Source organism: Barbus barbus (genome assembly GCF_936440315.1).
Source record: "Barbus barbus genome assembly, chromosome: 39".
In the NCBI taxonomy this organism is placed as follows: domain Eukaryota; kingdom Metazoa; phylum Chordata; class Actinopteri; order Cypriniformes; family Cyprinidae; genus Barbus; species Barbus barbus.
The window spans coordinates 12125257-12142750 of record NC_136717.1 but is presented as its reverse complement, the minus strand read 5'-3'; the positions used below and the strand labels follow the sequence as shown (position 1 = coordinate 12142750).

The following is a 17494-nucleotide window of genomic DNA, read 5'->3' as shown; positions in this document are numbered from 1 at the left end:
CTCAAATGTAAATATTCTAATATTTTGAGATAATGATTTTTGACTTTCATGAGCTGTAAGCTCTAATCATCAAAATTAAAACAAAAAAAACTTTTGAAATATTTTACTTAACATGTAATGAATCTAAAATATATGAAAGTTTCACTTTTTGAAATAAGTTACAAGAGAAAATGAACTTTTTCATGATATTCAAATTTTTTGAGCTGTACCTGTATAGCTCTGATTTAAAATGCATCACACCTATAGGAGTTCTGAGTGCAAATCCACTTTGATTTGCAGTGGGCGTACTTTTCTCAGTGATAAATAAAATATTTTAAAAAGGTCCTAGCTAGAGGCTTTTCCAATGGATTTAATCTATTGTTGTCAGGATTTTGCTCAGCTGGATTTTCTGCCAGAGAATGTTACATCGACAGTATTTATGAGCATTATGTTTGTTTACTCTTTTAGTACAGATTTTGAGGAATTGAAAAGCTCATTTAACAACTGGATCACATTAGTAATGTGTACTTATCCTGGTGCCCTTTTCCATAAACGTCTTCCATGTAGTTTCATTAGTCAAATGTTATTTCAGGAAACATATACAGTTGAAATGTAGAAAAATATATTACTGGCTCAACCCTCTATGCACACATCAGCAATAGAGTAGTACATTTTTTAGCTGACTTGCCAGATTATACATGGTAATTGAATGTTTTTAAAATCTAACAATAATACTCTTAAGAAAATAATACGACATTCTAATTCTACCACTAATATCAATACAAAACACACTAAGGTCTGATGAGCTGCTGGGTTAATGACCATTAATCCTGTTGTGTAGGTGAGATATTATCTGCTAACACGGTATGTGTTTAAAATGTAAGTTATTTGATATTAGCTTCTTGTTTATTGAATTGTGTTGATTAATTATTGCAATATGCGGTTGCTAAGGTGTTATAAGTAGAATGTTCCTATGCGTTTGCTTGGGTGTTCAGATCAGAAACAAAGATTCCAAGCTTTGTACACACGCACATATATTTATTTATACAAATATAATATGTATAACAATTGCATATCACTTAGTATTTTTTTCGCTGTATAATAATATCAGCTTGTCCAGCCTCAAAAATGCAAGTCATTAATAAGAAAGTCTGTAAGTAAACATACAAAAGGGAAGAGAATCCATTGAAATGAACTGATTGACAATCAAGGAGCAAATCACCTTCACAGCTTGGAGTGATTTTGTCTATTAGGTTGACACGCTTACATGTTACCCACAGTCTGAGATTACTCAAAAACCAACCAACAAAGGAACCAATTTAAGTATCTACCAAAGTCTACTATCAAATCAAATTACAATAACACAGATACAATATTACCTTTGATTACTGGTGGTCTTCAACTACTTGCTGATTTACAGTTTTGCTTCTATAAGACTTTAACTAACAGTACGACTACAGCACTGCAATGGATGGACAGTTTGCCAACTTTTGACAGTTTGTGTTGAGGGAATGAAGCTGTGAAATAAAAATGCAATTTTATAAATTAAAACAAAATGCAGTGGCTTAATGCTTGCTTTTAAATTGATTGTCAAAACAGGACAATGTTACAATGTTTCTAGTGAATGAGGTGGTTGGTTATGTGAAATATGACAATAAATAACACCACAATTCATAATCTTTCAAACCTCTGAGATAATAAACTTGAAAATAGAGCTTTAAAATAACAAAATACTATGTCATGATTTACCTTCATTATGTAGATATCATGTATCTGTGTTTGACATTCCATTTGTCCTCATAGTAAATCATTTTATAATATCAACTAGAAATGTCTGAACTTAAATAGAATATTTATGAATTAGAATTCATTTCAGTAGTGACATCACAACCATAAAACCGCATCAAAACTGAACAGCTCTCATGAATGCATGACCTGTTAAAGGTGTAGTGTGCCATTACTGTGCCTCAAAACCAAATTGCGAAAATAAGGACCGTTCCAAACATTTCTGCTATTGGTTTCCAAACGTGAAGTCCTGTCTCAAGCTCATGCTACTGGATGGATGCACAAACAAACTGTGCAGTGTTTACTTTAATTTGTTTATTAAGGTGAAATCTGAGAAAGTATTTGCAAAAATGACACACTTTACGTTTAAATTTCTGCCGATACAATATGCCAAATGTACAAGATAATCTCTGTCAATGGCACTGTGATACAGTGATCTCATAATAACATTCTGTGCAAATGATGTTTATGGTTTAGTCTGACTTATGTCACATGGTGCATAAGATACAGTTTTGTAGCAACTTTACCCTCATAAGATTAATTTCCACGCCTAAAATGGACTTTTAACCATAATTTGACCGTAGTATGTGACAAAACAAGTGTTATTGCTAAATCTATTTTCTTTACAAAATATTCCTTGCTACAGTATGGTATAAAATACCTCAGTGTTATCCAATCAAGGACGACTGACATAAAAAGCGCTTTCTATTCACAGAGACACCAGCACCAAAAGAACCCTTCGAAAAGTTACTGTACAGCGCTGTGGCAACATAAATATAATGAGAGTAAAAACAAATCATTGAATGCTTAAGAAATACATGTTGACAAAACACATTATCACAAAACTACAAGAGGGACTTTTAAAGAGGGTCACAACTTGCGATTGGTTCCAGACAACTGAAATATGAAAAAGTAAATGTAAAACCATGGACTTAGTGCTAGGCTTACTTTATGCCATCATGTACATTTTTCCAAGCACCAATTTGGAAAACAGATCATGGAGTTTTCAACCTTTTTGAGTTGTAGGTAGTTGACTGAAAGAGGATAGTCTTCACTGGAGAACAGTAAGGGTCCTCTTCTGAGATCTCTTGGACCTCCTTACATCACGACTGTGAGTGTATGTCAGTCTCACCCAGTGTCCTCTACTTTTTCTTCTTTTGGAATAGCCTGTAAAATACCAGAAGGACAAAAGCTGAGAGACAAGTTGAAAGGGGGAGTCAAAATGTTGGTTGGTATTTTTGGCGTATTGTAGCAGGCTGGACTTGGTCCAATGTGGTCCAATGTGACCACTATGGCCCAATGTTTCAAGGAGAGGTACCACTGTTGTAGTCAAGACTAACTAATTTGAGTCAAGTCCAGGCCGAGAACTGAGTACAGTTGGTTGAATCTGATTCAAGAGACTGTAAGAGTCAAGACCACTACAGAGTCAATGACAAGACCAAGACCATAAAAATCTGGTCATGGATTTGAGACTCCAGTACTGCAACACAAAGAAAGTCCAAAGTTGAAATGCTTCATTTTTGCACAAAAGGTGGCATTGCATGTATCCTTCGCAGGCGAGGCATTTCCTGAATACATTATGACAAACCTTGAAGGCTTGAATATATTGTATGTTTCTGCTGATAAAGTTCCATATTTATTTGCTGGCAGGTTATATAAAGATCACCAACTTTTTGGCACATTTCATATTATTTTTGCCATGTGCTTTGTATTTATTTCACAGAGATCGTTTCACATATGAGCCTTTTTTAAGCTAGGAAAAATCACATTTTGGGTGGTTCCTACTGGATATTTTTAGAGTAGTGTCCACATCAGTTTCTCAACCTTCGTAACTCCAAGGTCCCCCATTGTTAAAGTCAATACATGCAGACCTCTGAAACACCCAACAAACTAAGATATTTCCTCTTGTACGTCTGGTGAAATAACAAAAACCAAGTTTCTTTTCGACATTAGACATTTTTATTAACAGAAACCACAGCTGAGAGTATACTTGTCTGCATTTCACTCATTGAAGAGTAAAAATTCAAGCACTTATTTGGTCAATCTTGCATTAAATTGTCAATGTTTTCCAGAGTTGTAAAAAAACTCAGCTGTGCATGTAGTTTTGTTTGGAAGACATTTAATTAATTTCGTCCCTCTACAATTGGACAACTAGTCTTATTTGTTTTTCAGATGTGTGTGTGTGTTTGGTGTGGTTTAGTTTTGGCAGAGTGCTCTCTGGTCACTGAGGCTTTGCTGTTTAGTCGGCATGCAAGTCTTGATAGGGGATGATCTGGGCTCAGCTCTCTCTCCATGATCCTCTTGCCCAGACATAATGTCCCAAAATACTCAGCAGCTCACAAGCACATATGATTTTACAGCCTAAAGCTTAATTTTAGGCTTGGCTTGTTTCTATTGCGAGGTTACAATGCTGCCAACTATACTGCTGCTCAGAGCTAAGTGTGGTGTGAGGAGGCAATGAGGCGAGAGATGGGCCGAGGATCATTAATACAAGGAGATGTGCTTTGGTCCGTCTGGAAAAGACTCTGACTAATAGAATTCTCTCAGATTGTATTGCATTTGCAAAGACAAAAGACGTCTTGAGGAAATGAGAGTGCTGTTATTTCAGAACAGTGATAATGGAAGTGATAAAGGATGAAATACTTTCTCTTTTTAATATAGAAGGGGAGGCACTGTTTCAGAAGATATAGGGGTGTGACAATGACATATCAATTAGCACCAAATTGAAAAAAATGACAGTACAAGAAAACAAGAAGCCTGTATATAATAATGCATTTCTAATGTATTGTATGCATTATATATAATACACAAAATTCATGAAAGATATGTTGTACATAAAAAAGGGAATTCATAATGACTTTTTACATAGTCCAATTGTGCATTATACGGTATGTTGTCCTTACATAATCCCACCTACCTTTTCATAAGGCATTGAAATTAGGATATAATATATGAACTTGATAACACATTGGTATAGGGACCAATTGTCACTATTGATAAGTTGATTATTAACATGCCTATTAATAACATATTTGACTGTTTATTAATACCTATATGACTACATCACTAATCCTAATCCTACCCAATACCTAAACTGAACAACTACCTTACTAACTATTATTAAGCAGCAAATTAGAACTTTATTGAAGCAAAAGGTGTAGTTAATGGTTTGTTAATAGTAGAGAATTGGACCTTAAAATAAAGAGTGACCTTGAACTTTTATAGGGATTTGGCAACCCAAGGTGTTTCATTTACAACGTATAATCATCGTCATATGATAATGCACTATAAAGCATTAAAGGGATAGCTCACACAAAAATAAAAATTCAGTCATCATTTACTGCCCTATACGTCTTTCTTTCTTCTGTTTTAACACAAAAGGAGATGTTTAGAATGCTCATGCTACACTTTCACAATAAAAGTGAATGCATTTCAATAAACCAAAAAAAAAAAACATGAATCATAAAAGTAGTTTATATGACTCGTGTTATATTTCAAGTCTTCTGAAGCTATACGACAGCTTGTGATGGCTAGATTGAAATTTAAGTTATTTTCAGTTTTTGAAAGCAGCCTTGCCCTTCATAGCTCTCAGACCTCATTCACAATTTCGATGTACTTTCAGAAATGTTGTGTCAGGAGGACACTTTGTCTGAGATTTGATGTCAAATACTATCGCTTCCTGTCTTGGTTATTTTAACTCCCTATTTTCTTTTGTTGAATGGAAAATAGCAGCATTGGCATTCTGCAAAACCTCTCCTTTAGTGTTCCACAAAGTCATACAGGTTTGAGTAACATGACGGTGAGTAAATTTCAAATTTTCATTGTTGGCTGAAGAATACCTGCATTGTAGTCTTATACGAAGGGGTAGTTTAATAAAAATGTTTTCACCCTCATATTGTCACAAACCTGATGCCTTTGTGTGTGGAACACAAAAGAATAGGCTATATTTTGAGGATCGCTGCTATCCAAACCACATTGGACCCCAGTGACATTTATTTGAATGTATACACATTTTTTCAAAATATCTTCTTTTGTGTTTCACAGCAGGAAGAATGTCAAACATATTTAGAACAACATAAGAGTGAATAAATGATGCCAGACGTTTTTGGGTAAACTATCCCTTTAATGTAAAGCATTAGCAAAACAAATAGTTCCATCAGTGAGATTTGCAGACTAAATAAGCTTGTAATAAATAATGATCGATTTCTCATCTAAATAGTTCTTAGTTTAGCCTTTAAGGTCCCTTAAGTGTGATCCTTCAATGTCTGGACAACTGCCTGATATATAAGCGAATCCCACTTATTGAGCTCAATCTGTGATGTCATCAGCACTGCTTGCCAGCTGCTTCAATTGATTCATTATTTGACATTATGACATAACAGCTGAGTTTCAGACACAATAGTGGTCTGTTTTCAGAACAAAGTTCCACTGGTGACAGGCAGCATGTAGTACTGTATCTCCCACAGGCCTCAATAGGTGAAGGGTCAGCTAACCTCTCCGTGAGCTGCCCTGCTGAGGTCCTGTTACCCTTAAAGCAATGAAAAGCCTCACCTACGACATGTGGTTCTGCTGGGCAGCCAGGTTTTGCTGCTGCTGTTGCTGCATGAGGAGCTGCTGCTGCTGGCGTCTGCGGGCGGTGCGGAGCTTCTCGAACCTCGCCTCCATCTCCTCCAGGACTTTAGGTGTGTAACGCACCACCAGTTTGACGCTGTCCTTGGCTGCTTTCAGTAGCTCCACTGCTTTTTCGTGGTGTTCACCCTCGACGCTCTGAGAAAAATAATTCAGTAGTTGGTTTTCAGAACAATCTCTGCTTGTTCATGACATCTAAAATTCAAAGCACCAAACATGTATCTCTAAGTTCAATAGTTTGTTGATGACTGCTGCAACTTTATTACATCCAAACTCATAGCTTTGTCAGCTCAAAACTGCACTAGCAAATGCTCCACGGTGATAACCATTCAATTACATTTTGGCACAAAAGAGCCATTAATTTCCTATTAGCTCAGGAACCGTAACATGTTTGGTTTAATGAGAAATTGCTTCTCAAATGCTGTCACAAAACGCTTTCCTATTACGGTCTCTGACGCAAATGAAATCAAATGGATCCTCTTTGAGCGAGAAAACAGTGGACATTAGTTTCTATAAACTCAAATTACTCCATGTAATAGACTTGTAACAAACTTGAATGATGGCAGAGAAGAGAAAAGCAACTGGATTCAAAAGGCTTGCACTGCAGCAGTGGCCCAGAGCGCTTTATAAGAGCAGACAGCTTTTTTACTGAAAGATTCATTCAGATTCAGTCAAAGATTAATTTTCATCTGGCTCCAGTCTGACACATTTTAAACATTTAAAGTGAATTATGAAAAGATAAAGTCTTTTGACATCTGTCTTTTTCAGTTTTAGATACAGTCCTGCTGTAAGTTTTCTGTCTTGTTTGTCCAGTTTTATTATTTTAAAATGTCAAGCTTAGCCTAAGTAAAATGAAAGATTAGAGGATTCAGTCTCTAATGGGTCTGAGCTGCAAAATTGATTTATTAGCGTATTACGCCATGATGCAATCAGCCTCGCAGACTGTTGGAAATGTTTGTTCATTGAGATCAATGTAAAAATCCTTCTGCCGTAAAAATCTCACTTCAGCCCAAAATGATCTGTATCGATTAAAAAAGCCAGTGGGCCCTCTAGCATGAAGGCATCTTATGTGACGGCTCTACACAGCTGAAAAATCCATCCCCTAAAAATTATAATTTCATTCTATTGCACTTAAAGGGATAGTTCACCCAAAATGAAAATTCTCAAGTTTTCCAAATCTGTATGACTTACTTCTGTTGAACACACAAAAAAAGATATTTTGAAGAATGTTAGCAACCAAACAGTTGATTGTAGCCATTGACTTATTTTATATGTTTATTATACATGTTTGGAGCAACTTATTACAGAATTTGGATGTTTGGGTGAACTATCCCCTATAGCATCTTAAGACCCTGCGGCCTCATATGAGGACATTATATTTTAGTGAATTTCTCTGAGACTATACATGCAACAGTTTTAAGTCTGGATGCCCTGTACAGAGCACATTTAGGGCTTTTCAGAGATACCAAATGATTGGATGTTTCACAATGACCACTCCTTCTCCTTGGTCTTCAAAAATGTCTCAAATTAATTTAGTGCCACTCTTATGGAAATATGATATTATTTTGTAATTATCATTTAAATCTGTCTAATTTTTAAATTGTGTGTCATAAATCAACATCATAACAAAAATGTTATGGGGTTTCAAATGGAAATATGTCCTTCTGTTACGAAACAGGATGTTGATTTCATACATGTCCTCATATGAGGACAACGGGACTAAAAGCATGTTTATTAAGCATTTTGGGAGACATGATTAATGAATAGGGAAATAAATTTTATTTCAATATTCTATGTTATTTTGAGTTTACTCCTCGTCTGCGTGTTCCTGTATCCTCCTCAAGTGTGCACCGTGACACAACAGGGACTATCAACTGTTTAATTACAGTTTATATTCAACAGAAGAAAGAAATTCATCCAGGTTTGGATCAAACTGAAAATGAGTAAATGATTAAATATTTTTTATTTTTGGGTGAACTATTCCAGTGATGACACCATCCTCTAGGAAGTGATTATGTTTGATAACCACAATTATCAGTGAGTATTAACAATGCATTGATACATTTTTCAATGTTTTGTGGTGTTAGATTAGTTTGTCTCATTCCGTCCTTTTTCATTAAAGAACATAATTATAATATACTCTGAATAAAATGATAAACGCAATCACTTTTTGCACCCATTTTTCATGAGCTGAACTCAAAGATCTAAGACTTTTTCTATGTACACAAAAGGTCTATTTCTCTCAAATATTGTTCACAAATCTGTGTTAGTGAGCACTTCTCCTTTGCTGAGATAATCCATCCACCTCACAGGTGTGGCATATCAAGATACTGATTAGACAGCATGATTATTGCACAGGTGTGCCTTAGGATCACACATGGATATTCCTTTTACAGGGTTGCAGAATACGAAAGGTCCTGCATAACAGGAACATCCCTGGCAACTCACCACTCCATTGACGGACAGTAGTTGGTCGCCTCTCTTAAGACCTCCATGTCTCTCAGCCACACCCCCTGGGATGATGCGGGAGATGTAGATCGGTGAGTTCTGCTCTTTTCCGCCCATCACATTGAAGCCAAGCCCCTCATCTGTCTTGGGCAGTTCCACCACCCGCGGGTGAGAATGACCCTCACTTGCTGCAAATGCCGCCACTGTGGCCTGGTAGAAACCAAAGATTTCAAAATATGAGAAATATCGATAGACCAGTAAATTGTCAAGGCTGATTAACAAAATAATATTTTGAGATGATCAAATTTGTGATTGCCTTTTGATTGAAGTAGCTACAAACAGTTTGGGGGTGAACAACGAGGGGTAAATCGCACAGTTTAATTCAGATTTTCTGAAGAGATATGATCACTTGATATGATTATTGTAGACACTGGATTACATGGCTTGATTAATTTTACAATGTCTTTATTCATTTTTTTGAAGCTTAAAATGTTGATAGCTAGACTTTAAATGGACAGACAGAAATGATGAGAACATTTTTTAAATATTCATTTGTGTTCCTAAAATGAACAAAAGTCTTATGGGTTCAGAACAACATAAAGGTGAGTGATGACAGAATTTTAATTTTTGGGTGCACAAAAATTTTAATACTTAATCTATCTTTCTGTTGCGATATATCAACAAACTTTATGGTACTTTTAAATCATTGCTCCTATTGACTGAAAATCTTAACCAGTCCAACACAGCAACATTGGCTTAACCAATGGAGTCCCATACTTTATCTTTAAAACATAACACTGAGGGACATTTCAGCATGGATGGTTTTGAGAGCAATTGTGCATTGCACCTAATGTATCGGCTAATATATTCAAACCTGCTCTCTAGATACCAGTTTCAAGCACTTAAAAAACCATAACAGTTGACATTACTAAGAACAAAGGAACTTCTTCGCATTCAAGACAGCTATTTTTATTAGCTGATGGCATGAGACCCCTTTCACTTGAAACACATTAAGGTGGATTTATATTCAAGAATCGTCAGCCTCAATATACACATTCAATCCTAAAGTCTTAAAAGCCAAATTAAACAGCTCCACTTTGGCTTTATAGAGGCTTTACCTTTAGATGGACTCTCTTAGACTTTGGTCTAGTCAAAAGCGGATATACGGTATTAGCAAAAGGAAGGTGTTCAGATGTCCTCATACTGTTGGTCAGGTAGTACATCCCACAAAGTTTTTCCACAGCCTGTGAGAATATGTCAACATGTTCTGTTTGTGCTGTAAATTCAGCAGAAAAGAGAAACTGCATTGCTGCCTGCATTGTCGTCTGAATTCCTCAGACTTCCGAGCTTGTTAGCCAAGCACAAGCACCAGGAGACAGAGCATGTGAAGGAAGACAAAAGCACTTCCTGCTGATCCACACTGTAGCTACAGGTGCAGCACTGTGGGACCCCTCTCATTATTAAGGCATTCACACATAGGAAACAGTGAGAAAAAAACACCAAGGATTTTTGGAGATTTTGCAAGGCGCCAGATTCCCAAATGGCAAACCAGGCAGTTTTCTGATCTCTGAAACTGAAAGAACAGCACCTTCCCTGTCTGAGTGTTTCGTGTCACACTGAAAGAAATGCTGTTTGAAAGTGCTCTGCATGCAAGTCACCCTCTTCCCAGTTCCTAGACCTTCACAGCTACATCCTCCCTGAGGAAAAAGATATATAACATTTTTGAAGCCTAAACTCTTTCATTTGCTTTGTTAAATTGTAAATCATCAGGTTGCCGATGATTAAAATATCTAAAAAATGACATGCTTATTAAATTAATAGTTCAACATTTATATTTTGTCTAAAGCAACTTACATTGCATTCAACTTTATACATTTCATCAGTACGCTTCATTCCCTGTGAATAGAATCCATGACCTTAGTGATGATAGTGCCATGCTCTTCTGCGAGTTACTGGAATGCAAGAAGTCCACTGAAAAACTGAAAATCGTCATTGTTTACACACTCTTGTGTCATCTCAAACCTGTCTGGTTTTAATTTTTTTTCCATTGAAAGAAGTTGAAGAATATTCATTTAAATCTGTTTTTTCAGAATTTCTCCTCTTATTTTCCACGGAAAAATAACAACATATGGGTTGACACAAGGTTAAGTAAAAATGACACAATTGTAATTTGGGTGAACTACCATTTAATGCCACCAGAAAGAATTGTAGGATGTCAGATAACCCAGTAGTATTTACATTATTCTGAGCAATGGCCCATTCAAGCTCACTGTACACCTTACATATTGCATCTTAAATAATTACACAGTCTTCACAAAGAATGTCCAATGGTAATGAATATTGGATTTTAACATTTACATCAGCAATGCACATGGCGTATGAAAAAAAATCATGCCGGAGAAGCCAACTGGAGCTCATTGACAATTGCTGCAGGGGATCCCAAAGGATGACTGGGGCTTTTAGAGCCGTTCTTCATCCTATTTATGTGCTATCGATTGAAAACTGTCCCAACGGCACGCAGATGCAAGCTGCTCACACATGCTAATTGCCCTTTGCTAGTGATTTGAGTCCAGTATGCTTTTTGAAACCTGCAGTAACTTTTCAAAGTGACCAAGCGAGGTGCTTTGAGGCACTCTAAGACTTTTGTCATTTGCATCCTGCATTAGAACTTTAATTGATATGCTAATTCTGCTCATCTGGTGAGATCTGCTTGCTGAGCATACTAATTACACTAAGTACTGCTGTTTTCTGTATAATTGCCATTGCTATAGTATAGTTCCATATTATTACAACACCATTCAAATGAGTCACACTGTTGGTTAAAATTATTGCTTTGTTTTCATTATGTTGAAGTCATAAGCCTATATGTCACAGACAATAACTGCACCAGTGTCCAAAAAAGTAGCAAGTGTCATTAAAAATGTATTATAACACTGAATCAATGACAAAGACTTTAAATTATAACAAATTCCAAAGCGTATGCTGTGCATGAATTGCCAACCAATCAAGAGATTAGGCAGATAAAAGTCATTTTAGATCATAAAACTGTTAATGCCCAAATATAAGTCACCTCTAAAACTTGTCCTTCAGCGATGATAGGATGAGGGCCTAATTAAATATTAAGGTCATAAATTTGTTTTTCATTTTATTTTTTCCCTGAGGCCCACTTATAATGTTAGTCAAGGTTGTTTTGCACTCAAAAACTCATAACTGACCCTTCGATAAGCTCCACCCTCATTGGTTACTCATTGATGTTTGCTAACACAAGCTTTAAAGAATGTCCTACCTAGAGGAATGAAAGTGAGATTTCCAGCATGCTTTTTAGTAAAATGTGCTCAAAATTTTAGTAGATGATATCCTTAAGCGGGCTGGAACGAAGTGTGATGTTAAGCATCTGCCCTTTTCTTAATGAAATTGTTAAATTATGCAGTAACATCATCACTTTTACTTTTTAAAAATAAGTTTAGTCAATCAGTCTACACGATATGCAGAGCCAGGAACAGTACAATGTTTCTCCACACATCTTACTCTCATGGTGCCCCCTCAAGTGCACCTGGAAAACTTGTACCGTTTGCATTCATTATTACACATGCAAATATAACACATGAAATCATAACATGGAAGTAGCCTAAAATGAAATGTTTGTGACGCATAAAGTCAAGTGATTAACTTCACATTTGTTGTCTATAAGCTGTTCCAAAGACCTCACATTTAAAATGACTGAAACACAGCATGTAAAATTAAAATAACTTGCAAAATCATTCATTACAATTTGCTGGAAAGTGGAAAGATCTGCTTTCCACTCACTGATCTCTATATATAGTAGTGTTGTCAAAAGTATCGACCACGATACCATTCGGTACTGAAATTTTAAAAACGTCCATTTCCCGCAAAAATTTGAGCGCTGTTGAGACGATTTTTAAACAGCACTGATTGGTGAAGAGTGTGAAGCAATGATCATTCAAGCCAATCACAGACGTATCTGTTGAGCACGTGAACACAATGACCAATCAGCGCTGTTTAAGAATTTGCTCAACAGTACACAAATCTTTGTGGGAAATGGACGTTTTAAGAATTTCAGTACCGAATGGTATTGTGGTCGATACTACTGATAGATATATGATACTATGTTTATTTTAGATCAGTGTTTCCACACACCCCTTTCAACACCACAACTAGGCAACTCATGTGTCATCTAGAATGCAGAGTTTCGCACTTGTACGACTTTCTTTGGTCATTCATGTGTGAAACTCGAAATTATGATATTTCCAACTGCACTCGAAGGGCACATTATTCTTAGTTGCATACCAACTGGAATAAAAACATCTTCTTCTGGCTTTAATGAATAGTATCTATCCTACTTCCTCCTTAGCATTTTGCTGTGACTGGGTGGGCAAAGTCATTGAACCCTGAATAGGCATCCTTGATGTGTAAAAATGGGCGGTCATGTTCAACAATGGTCTTTTTGGACTAGGAAAGAAGTTTTTTGAAAATTTCATTTGTTCACACTTTATTTTAAGGTCCAGTTCTCACTATTAACAAACTATTAACTTTGACTTTTGCCTCAATAAACTCAATAAACAAGTATTGGGTAGGATTAGGAATGTAGAATATAGTCATGCAGAATATGTGCTTTATAAGTACTAACAAACAGTCATTATGTTAATAATATGCATGCTAATAAGCAGCTAGTTAATAGTGAGAATTGGTCCCCTATACTAAAGTGTTACCTTTGATTTCTTATAATATGACCACTTAAAACACAATCATTAGCGTATGTCAGGAGACATTTTAACATTCCAGATATTGAAATGCAAAGGATGCCCTTAATAACTAGGAAAGTCTTCACTCGGATTTGCATAATTAATAGACTATTACACTGAACGCAAGCCTAATTGGGATCAAAACACAATTACAACAACACCCACAAGTGCAGCCTATTGAGCTATTTAAAAAAGGTATTGCAAGGTACCGCTCAGCATCCTTTGTAGCATCCAAGCATGCTTTCTGTCTTTCTTTGCTCTTTGTGTCTAATGTTGTAACTGTGCACGAGTCTGCTGGTCTGTGCACCCATGCGGAGAGAGATGGTGGGTGGAACTCTCTGGACGGCAGTGTGGCCTTTAACTAACAGGGCTCTCATTGGTGCATGTCCCTGTTTGTGATGTAGGGATGTGCTTAAGTACATAGTTTCATAATCAAGCAGTTGGTGGGTTGCTTGAATGACTAGCTGACTAATCGGTCTTAAAGAGCCCTCTATAATTAGGCTAGATTCTGGATCGTCCAATCAGGGTCAAGATTCTTTTAATCTTTTATTTAAAAAAACAGAGCAAGAATGAAAGGAACAGGAGTCTCAAGACAAAGTGAAACTTTTTTTTTAAACTTTAACAGCCTTAGTGCTCTAGTAAAAAAGCAATATTGTTAAAATAAATGCATTTCTTACTAAATATAGTTCAAATCTATTAACATATTCACTGACATATCGCTCAAGACTTACTGGTATAAAAGTTATAATTAAACTTTAATTGAAGTACTACCTGTGCACAATGCACATTTCTTAATATCAAGCCTAAATGTCTTTTAATGACACTGTTGATGAGTAATATTGGTCTTTAAATGCAAGATATTTCAAGTGAACCTGAAGCGTACTAGCAATAGTTCCAAAATCAAGGCCCAATCCCAATTAATCCCAATTATTGATAATTATGAATTAATCCCTACCTAAACACCTACTCCAACCTCTATGCCTACCCCTTCCCCCTTGTCCCTTGAAACAGAGTGTCAAGGGGTAGGGGTGAAAATATTCCCCTAAGAATTGGGACACCACTACTATACCGCCACACGTCATCAAACTTCATCTAGCGCCTACAATACACATACCTATACTGGTGTGCATTAGAGCCTTACCGTTCAAAATTAATGCGCTGCTTACTCACACACACACACACACACACACACACACACACACGCGCACACACACACGTATACACACACATACATCATGCAGCTCACACATCCAGGAGCAAATAAACTCATCAACGCTGCCCCACATTGCCCCCCCAACTTTCATCTCTCTCTCGCTCTCTCTCTCTCTCTCTCTCTCTCTCTCTCTCTCTCTCTCAAATTGTCCATATTTGAGAAAGGGGGAGTAGCCCTCCTCAATGTCTATGATGGTTATTGCTCTGATCAGACATGAAAATATGTTGTGGCACTATCGTGTAGTCAGTAATGACATGACATTAGCAAACTTTAGCGATTTTTTGCAAACATTTCTTTGAATAGCGTGACCGTAAATATGTATACACGAATGAATGTAAAATAAAACAAATGATTACTTTTCCTTCAAATCTTTATTAATGCCAAAAATGCTTACATTTATGTGTTTTTTTCTTCACTCGGGCAAGCCATGGTGCCGCTGTAGCCAGTTAATGTCTATAATTCTCATACCCCTGCGTTTGAAGTGTGGTCCCAAAAAATCTTAGTTTGAAGAGCTATCTGGCCCTTACCCTTACCCCTACCCCTCCAACTAAAAGAGAATCGAGACACACCTACCCCTTCGAGTGAATGCGAGAAACAGGGGAAAGGGCTAAGGGGTAGAAATGGGATTGAGGCCAAATATACTTCTTTAGTTGGACTTCAGCACTACTTCTACACAGTTAAAGTATATTAAGCACAAAATTAGTTGTTCCAATTTAGCAGAATTTAAGTTTACCAGTTTAGTATACTAAAAGTAGAATTGCAGGGTATTTTTATTAAGTACATAAATATGTAAATGTATTTGTAGTATGCTTAGCATGAATGGATTTCAAATACCGTTTATTATGTTTTATTTTTGACTAGGGTGAGCAAAAGAGATTTCTTTTGAAATAATTAAAAAAAAATATTACGTATATAAAAAATAACTTACATGTGTGACTATATAACTAAATATAACTCTTGTATGTGAGAAAGTTTTAAAGCACTGAATTAAGAGTTATTTGCAAGGTTTGGCCTATTATTTTATTCATATCTGTCAAACGCACCTGCCTGCAACCATTCAGGTGTGCAAAGTGTCTATTCCTCAAAATATAAAGTCAATCTGAGATATCTGCCAGCTGCAGTGACTAATAGACTGATAGAAAAAAAAATCACATTTGACTGGAGATTGTGACTTATCCCAAAAGAAACCAGTTTTGTAGTGAGGCTGAAATTCTCCCACTAAAGATTCAGCAAGGCATTTCTGCTCATCCAGTACTCAGCAATTCTATTCCCCCCTCCCCCTCTCATTTTTATGTCTCCTCTCTTTCTCACAAGAGTGCACTTTTCACACAGTATGAATCTAAATGAATGCTGTTTCAGTAACAGTGTCTGAAGAGCAACTGGCAGGTGTTTGCATGCAGGTCTGGCTAATTGCTGACTCTTTATCAAATCAAGACAGTTTGCGGAGAAACACATTTGAAAATGTTCTTATTTAATAGGTTTCATCTTATTGCTCATTAGATGACAGAAAAGGGTTTTTGTATTATTAGTCTAGCTCAGGGATCCTCAAATCTGGTCCACTCCTGCAGAGTTTAGCTCTAACCCTAATCAAACACACATGAGCATGTCTTCAAGATCATTAGAAAATCACAGGAAGGTGAGTTTGATCAGGGTTGGAGCTAAACTCTGCAGCAGATTGGCCATCCAGGGAAAGATTTGAGGAACCCTGGTCTATCTTATATATAATTATATGTAATACAGAAACATTAGGGTAGGTGATTTTTTTTAAATGAATAAAGTCAGACCTACCTTAGCTGTGGCACGTGCTTGATACTCTGGACAGCCATTCACTGTTATTGTTTCATGCATATATTGATAGACCTATTAAAATAACGAGAACAAAAATCTGTTTCAGTTCTTCTACATTCATCAAAATTATGAAAAACATGGATAAATAGCAGTGAGGCATTCTGCAACAGTAGACATTACAAATTCAAGTCAGCTAGGTTTATTTGTAGAAAATGTAATAGATTGCAAATAAACTGGTGATTCAATGGCATTAATGTAATTAAAAAGCAAAACAGCACCCATTTAAACATTCTGAAATGAAATTCGTTAGAATGCAATAATGTGCAAAACAAGAACATGTTGCATTCTCAATGTGGCCACAGTGCTATAGTGGGCAATAGGGTAAAGTTACTTTTCAGTTTTTTTCTTTTAGGTCAACAACTGTCATGGAAAAGAAATAGTTATATGGTCTAGCTAACTGAATGATCTACCTGAAAGGATCTGGTTTAAAGGTCATATTAGCAAAACTTTGGGGAAGTTTTGTTGGCAAAGAAGGTCCACTGTTAATAGTGTAGCGATGTATGAAGCACTGCTTGCTCAGAGGTAACATCTAAATAAAGCAGCTTTATACTTGTATAAGCAGTGAATTTCATGTGCAGGAAACTTAACATTTACATTTATTCATTTAGCTGACGCTTTTATCCAAAGCGACTTACAATTGCTATATATGTCAGAGGTCGCACGCCTCTGGAGCAACTAGGGGGTTAAGTGTCTTGCTCAGGGACACATTGGTGTCTCACAGTGGATTCGAACCCGGGTCTCTCACACCAAAGGCATGTGTCTTATCCACTGCGCCATCACCACCCACCCATCTTATTGTCACCACTTAAAGGGGAACTATTATGCAAAA

At 36.5% G+C, this 17494-nt stretch overlaps 1 protein-coding gene across 1 annotated transcript in view; it reads right to left on the bottom strand.

Annotated features, from left to right (window-relative positions):
• Window positions 1-998: 998 nt before the first annotated feature.
• The window catches only part of LOC306858313 (protein lin-7 homolog A), a 48883-nt gene continuing 32387 nt past the window's right edge, over window positions 999-17494 (bottom strand). Inside the window, exons 3-6 of the mRNA XM_079398767.1 lie at window positions 16606-16677; window positions 8842-9051; window positions 6316-6531; window positions 999-2931 (exon numbers count right to left, since the gene is read on the bottom strand). Coding sequence (XP_079254893.1) covers window positions 6316-6531; window positions 8842-9051; window positions 16606-16677 — 498 coding nt within the window. The 3' untranslated portion in view covers window positions 999-2931. The remainder of the gene's footprint in view (window positions 2932-6315; window positions 6532-8841; window positions 9052-16605; window positions 16678-17494) is intronic.